Source organism: Corticium candelabrum, chromosome 14, assembly GCF_963422355.1.
Source record: "Corticium candelabrum chromosome 14, ooCorCand1.1, whole genome shotgun sequence".
In the NCBI taxonomy this organism is placed as follows: domain Eukaryota; kingdom Metazoa; phylum Porifera; class Homoscleromorpha; order Homosclerophorida; family Plakinidae; genus Corticium; species Corticium candelabrum.
The window spans coordinates 690,621-698,120 of NC_085098.1; the positions used below are offsets into that span (position 1 = coordinate 690,621).

Here is a 7,500-nt window from a genome sequence, read left to right on the forward strand (position 1 = left end):
ATTAAGTGCAAAATCCCTCAGTCAAATTCTTGGAAGATCCAGAAAGTTACAACATTGTCTCACATGCACAATGGCTGATCGTGATTACAATCTTCTGTTAGGAAAAGAAACTCAGATGAAGTTTCAGCCAAACTTAGATCAGTCAGTGGAAAGGGAGCTGGTGCCTTCTTACAAGCAATCCCAACGTCAAACAACCTTGCACTAAAACCCGGCAAATTTTGCCTACCAGCTTGTTTACGTTTAGGACTTCACTTTCCTTTCAGGAAATGCAAGATAAAATGCGATTGTGGGACACACCTTGACTCTTTTGGTTATTATCCTTTAACATGTAAACACGAAGGAGGCCCCATCTGGGCCCATGACTCAATTGTAAACTCTTGGAGTTAGCCGTTCTCCACAAGAAAGAACCATGAAATAGATATCCGAACAATCTGTGTAGACCTGATATTCTCATATGCGACACTGTTAATTTGTCTGATCAGGAGATGGATATTTCACTTGCTCATCCCATGAGTAAAGAGTTTGTCAAAAATTGTGCCAAACTGAGTGGATTTTGCATAGAAAAAAAAGAAAAAAGAGAAAAAGAGAAGAAATAAAAATGCTAAATACGACAGTGAGATTTTTCCAGGAGGTAATGCATCCAAGTGCATACCTGTAGTGTTTGAGCACTTTGGCACCTGGGGAGTTGCAGCTGATTGTCTGCTGAAAACTTTGCCACTTAAGTCCAAAGATCAAGAAGGAAAGAACAACTCTGCTGACTTCAAGACCTACTGGAGACGTCGGTATTTCCGTTACACTGTAGAATCTCAATTCTCGTGTGATCATGAAATAATTGAACATTGTACAAGGTGGTTCTATTTTAGTTGATGAACTCTGGCGTGTCCGGGTGTGCCCACATTAATTAGTTAAGTTAGAGTAGTTTGCGGTATCTATCTAATGTCATTGTACTAGAAAATTTGCATGATATCCAATAAATCTATCTATATCTATCAGGCGTGTCCAGGCGCGCCCACACTAATTACTTAAGTTAGAGTTTTAACTGACATTTCATATAGTTTACTGTATCTGCAGTCTGCATCAAAACTATTGACACATTTTAAAACTATTGACACATTTCTGATTTGCTTGTACTATTTTGGAAAGTTTTCTTGTTTTGCTATTTACTAAGAAACTACGCCATATTTTTCTTAAACAGCTGAAAAGCAGTTGCAAAAGCTATTCCCTAGTCTGCACATTCGTGTAGAGAACTGTTTCATCATCAAATAAGTTGTGAAAAGACAACGCCGCGATATTCTGTTAATACTCCGCTCCAGTACCAAGAAGCCATCTAGGATCTGCCAACTTTTACATGTTTCTTGCTCCACTGTTTACCGAACTCTCAATAGACTGAATACTGGAGAACGAATTCAATGCAGAGCTTCCCATGGAAGACCAAAAACTAGCTGAAAACCATCAAACAGCTTCAATTAGTGAACATGACGCAGCAAAGAACAGTAAATCAGCAAACGAACTTGCTGGCAGCACAGGAAGTTGTCAGCTCTTCCACCAGCAGAAGAGAACTTCATGACGCAAGTATCGTATTGCTACAGTAAGCCTAAGAAAATTTCGCTGTTAGCTAGTGAAGCTAAGAAAACGAGACTTTGGGTGCCACGGTTTCTTGATTGGCCTGCTAGCTCACCAGATTTGCACCACTAGAAAACTTCTGGGCGGTCATCAAGAGGCGTGTTGAACTTCGTAGGCCTTAAAACGTTCATGAACTTGAAGATGCAATGCAGGCGGAATGCCATTTGCTCACGCCTTGTGATCTGTAGCCGCGTACATCGAACACACATCTAGCCGAATGCGCCATTGTCTAGAGCTACGCTAGCGAGGGAAATGCTATCAAAAAAAATGAAAGGAGGACACAAGCTACTGATGCACACTTGTGAGTTTCCAAGAGTTTAGCAAACCTACAAGCATACACAATAGTTCTTTTCTATCTAGAAAATGTGCGTGACCTGTAAACGGATGCGTTTCTGCTCACGCTACCGTGACCATGCCTCCAAGCATAAATGTGTCAATAGTTTTGACGCGGACTGTACCTGATGTCTTTGTACTAGAAAATTTACATGATATACAATACGTCTATCTATCTATCCAAATGCACACCTGTAGTGTTAGAGCACTTTGGCACCTGGGGTGTTACAGCTGATCGTCTGCTGAACACTTTGTCACTGAAGTTCAAAGATCAAGAAGGAAAGAACAACTCTGCTGACTTCAAGACCTACTGGAGACGTCGATTTTCCATTACACTACAGAAACTCAATGCTCTTGTGATCATGAAAAAATTGAACTTTGTACAAGGTGGTTCTTTTTAGTTAATGAACTCAAGCATGTCCATGCGCGCTCACATTAATTACTTAAAGGGGAAGTCCAAAAAATGAACTTAACTTGTATGAGTAGATCTTACCAAGATAAATTGATCAGTATAAGTTACTCCGTTATCTTCATTTTTATATATGAGAACGGCGATGTTACTGTGATGTGCAACGCCCACGTGCCTGCTCCGCACTTCCTGGTCGATTAAGCTCTGCCCACTGTAAATGAATCAATGCGTTTACGGATGACTACTATGGATATGTCGAGAATGCCGAATGTGAATGCGAAGATATTATGAAGATCTGCCTTCTTGGCATCAGTGGTTCCTCTCTAAAGTAAAATGGCGTCGATAGAGCTGTTTTCCTGCCAGACTTTGAAGCAGAATTCCTCGATACCACGGCTTACCTAGAGAATGCGCTTGTGCTTGAGTAATTGTTTGTTCTTGTTCTTTTAATATCTGAAGAGAAACATTCAGCATGGGGTGTGGCGTGTGCTACAGAGGACGTTCCTATTTTCTCATCCAGTCTGCTCACTTTCTTTTGCCGCTGATTGGTAGAAGGTTATAATCCCGGATGTAAAAATAGGACAATAGCTGACATTTCGTGTAGTTTACTGTATCTATCTGATGTCTTTGTACTAGAAAATTTACATGATATCCTATAAAAATCTATCTATTTATCTATCTATCTATAAACAGAGCAAAGTTTGGAGTTCCTTGTCCACATGGACGATATTAGACGATTAAATTACTAAGCAGGGTATACATTGTGAGAACTTAAGTAGATTCTAGGTGTTTGTAATGCACTCTTAGTTGGCGTTCAAGGTGCAGCACTTTCTAAAATACCATACGCGTGCTTGGTCACTTTGCGTGTGATCATGTGAAACTGCAAGATCTGGAGATTTATACCAGCTTTACACTAGACGATTTGACTCGAGCCTGGCCCGTGCTAATTTGGCGTGATTGGTGGGGTGTTTAGACTATCCAGGTTAACTGGGCATGGTGGTGTGTTTGGCATGCTTTGCGCAAGCGCATGAAGAAGACGTTACTGTTTTGTTTCTAATCTTATTTTGTCGATTCCCGCGCAAAACCTTTCCAAAAGGTTCTTTGACATGTTCATCAAAGTCTTCAAGGTTGCGAATACGGGACGAGAAATACGGGAATACACAGAGGGAAATGTACTATATTTATTGTTGCCCAGTAACACGAAAATAGGTAACAAGTTGTTAGGTTTAGCTCGAGCCTGACCCTAAGGTTTAGCTCAGACTAATTTAGCACAGGCTAATTGCACTTAGCTTGAGCCAACATCCTTTACACGGGGTCAAATTAGCACGGGCCAGTGTGGCTCGAGTCAAATCGTCTAGTGTAAAGCCAGTATTAGAATCAACGGGTGTGGGTAGGTATCATACTATGTACAAGTAAATTATGTAAAAGAGTACATGTACAGTGTTACACATAACCATGCGGATACAGCTAATATTTCCCAAGATCATTTACAAAATTGACCTATCAACTACTATAATATCTCCATTTTTCAACATTCTGTTTACATTGAGGTCACTCCTACTTCATTGAAAGTGAAGAGGATGAGGAATCAACAGAACTACAGATGTGCAGTGACAGTGACTGCCAGCTAACAAGTTTTACAAAGCTGTGTACTTGCACACATGCATGTTTTGTAGTTCCACATTAACTTTCATCACTCATACACGTAGGCTAAATAGTATCATTGAGGGTAGACGTCGATGCTGATAGCTTTGCAAATACCATAGCAGAACTGGCACGTGATGGGCTTTCTAATGGTGTCAATTTCACGAGTATAGGTGCCTCCTAACATGATCTATTCAGAAACCTCAGCTGCCTCTACTTTTGGAACAGACTCTAGGCACTTAATCTTACAAGAGCTGTTGAATATTGATATGAAATCATTACTGTTACATTACATTGATATGAAATCATTACATTACAATTTCATATCATATCTAGAAGGGCAGGGCTCTTATTAGAACATTTGGTACTATGTGCCTTTGTACAGTGTGGGTAGGGAATAGGGTAGAAGCCATGGAATTCCCTGGAAGATCACAGACAAAGGAAAACATCACTGATAATTACAGTTCTGATGAAAGCTTGCAGCATTTCTAGCTGATGCACAGAGCAGTTTTCACTGAAAATCTATTTGTGGAGGAAGCAACTAGATCCGAATCAGAAATATGGCTATCAGTGATGTCTTCTTGCGTTTGCAATCCTCCGGGGAATTCCATGGCTTCTACCGTATTCCCTAACCACACTGTAAGAAGGCACATACCGGGAATTTCCAAAACAGCGCCAGGGCAGCAATACGGAAAATGGGATTTTATGGAAGAAAGTCTGTTCTCAATAAGCACCTGGGAGGTTTGAATTAAGGAAACTTTGCAAATTGGCAAAATTGACTTGAATACCACAGACTAGCCAAGCATGAGACCCATCTTGGGATCATCTTGCAACGTTCTGCATACTTAGTTCTTATTAACTTAGGAGTTTGACCAGACCCGACTGCCCTAGAATCTATGCTTCTTGTCAGACGTTTCTTTAGAGGTTCCTTCTTTAGTTTATCTCTCCATTTTTGTGCGTAGCCTAGCTCTTTCGGTCAATACCCAGTTCACGAGACGCAGCTAAGTCTAACATTGCTTCCAAATTCTTCTTTTCGTCTACTGACAAAGCTCAACTTTTGTTTCACAGTGTAAGGCCACTGTTCGTTTGCCATATCAGTAGACGTTCACTGTAGTATAGTAACGCACATTACTATTAGAGCCTCGGAATGTCAACCAACTTTAAGCCACGAGGTTGAATCACGCACCACAATCTCGATTCTTATTAGTGGCCCATGGGCTGTAAATGAGAATGATTTTCAAAAGATCGCTCACCCACTGGGCGATTTTTTGGCTGCGCACTGTTTTGGAAGTTAACGGTAGTACCAAATGTTCTAATAGGAGCCCCTGCCCTTCTAGGTGGGGTAATACGGTACGCTTTCAACAAGTCAAGAAAGCATCCAAATACAATCTTGTTTCCATTTTCAAGAAAATAATTGATAGACTCGCGTACAACAAATGTAGACATATCGCTTTCATGACCAGCCTTGAAGCGAAATTGTTGCTTGTTTGTATGCCAGACTCTTTCATGTTTTGCCATGATAATTTTCTTTAATAGTTTTCCCCAGCACTGACGAGATCGCTATGCCTCTATAATTGTCCGGACTATTTCTATCTCCAGCTTGATCTTTCAAAATAAGGATTATTGCAGTTTCTCTAAAGTTACTTGGAACACAGCCATGCTTGATCAATCCTGTGAACAAGCCAGCAATATCTCTATAAAGATTCAGGGAGCTATTTCTGATATGTTCTGCCTGAATATCATCCAAATCTGAGGCCTTATTGTCCTTGACTTGCAAAGAAGCCTTCCTAAATTCTTCTGCAATAATAACAAAGTGTCACCACGAGGTTTGTTTTCTCATATCTTCTTCTTCCACCATGCTATCAAGCTGTTTGTTCAAAGCATCACAAAATCTCTGGTCTTGAATATTTCTTAATTTTGGTAATACTCTTTCCAATAATTATTAAATGTTGCTGTTCGTTCTTGCCATCCCTATTTGAACGCCATTGCATGATGGTTGACCTTATATACCAGTAGATCCATTGTCATTTGGTTCTTGAAACTCTAAAGCAGTGAATGGTTGTTTGGGGTACTGTATGGAATAATAATCACATGCTTACAGTGTTCTCTCCAGGATCTTTCGGCAGAGAGGCCTGCTATGCTTTATTTTGAGCAATTAAGCTTTTGCATTTGGAATTAGTTGCTTAGATCATCCAGGACCAAGACCTGACAGTGCTGAGAGTCCGAGAGTAGGTGGTTAGCAAACAGTACTCATGCATGCAGCCACTTATCACACTTTCACACCTGGTGTTCACATGCAAACACTGTTCATACATGCATACCAGCTAGATGCATGTGAATCATGTCAGTGTCACAGAGAACTATTTAGTCTTTCTTCACAAGCAATGTTTTTGAAGATAAGAACAGCTGTGAAACATTGTTGAAAGGGAACAAAGGGCAAAAGTGGGCGTGGCATTAGGTAAACGCCCACATAACTGAGTATATGTGAGAAAACTGGCTTAGCAAAGATTGTATTTGTTATAGGCTTTTAAATAGAAAGTCTGGCATGTTGACTATTGTTACATTTTATTCAAAATTGTGTTTTTACAAATGGTTTTTTTTGCACACAGTGTAACTAAACCTATTTGTATACATATGAAATGTGTTGAGATTGTTACATGTTCTGTGATTTGAGAATTGTGCAGGTTCTTAGAAGGAGATTATATAATTAAGCTATGTGCAGATTATGCAACTCCAGAATTACAGGAGACCAGTGTAATGCAGTATGTAGTTATTTCATTGAAGTGCTATATCATATGTACTGTTGTTTTACTTTTTGCTATTTGGTATTGAGTAGAGGTGTTGTCTTATAGTGGTGACTTTTCTGGAGATTCGCCGGAGTTTTATGACTTCAGATTGTTGAATAATCTAAGAACGCATCATGTTAGTTATCAATGTCTTTCTTTGTTTGGATTGCTTTGCAACTTGTTTGTATGTTTAGCCATCTTCATCTGTTATTCGAGAATTTCTTACCATACTTGCAGTATGCCATACAGTTGTTCCGGAATTTAAGAGAGGCGGTACTGATACCATAGTGTATCAGGCATCATCTCCAGGTATGTGAAGTATGTGTCCTTTTCTAGAAATAATTGAAGTAGTCATATGTAGTAAGAGGCTGTTCGTATTTATCAACATTTACAAAAAACAAATTTTGTTTTTATTCAGACACTATCCCCCGCTCCAAAAACAAACGGTTGATGTTTCCACTTTTCAATATGTGTGATGTCACCTATATAAAATGTTAGAAATAATATGTACTTACCATTGCTGTGTAATGTCCGTCCCTAGCACAATGCGTCCATTGTCTGGAAGTCTGTTGTCTGGAGGTCTGTTGTCTGGAGATCTGTGGTCTGGAGGTTTGTCGTCTGCAACAATGCTTCCACCACCTCATCATCGCCATTTGTGGGTCTTGCGTGTATGGCAGGCCGATCAACAGGATGTACTTGCAAAGCACA

General features: G+C 39.9%; 1 protein-coding gene across 1 annotated transcript in view; it reads left to right on the forward strand.

Moving 5' to 3' along the window:
* The window catches only part of LOC134189668 (phospholipid-transporting ATPase IB-like), a 33,599-nt gene that overhangs the window by 11,768 nt on the left and 14,331 nt on the right, over window positions 1-7,500 (forward strand). The window contains 2 exon segments of the mRNA XM_062658020.1: window positions 6,859-6,928; window positions 6,987-7,101. Coding sequence (XP_062514004.1) covers window positions 6,859-6,928; window positions 6,987-7,101 — 185 coding nt within the window.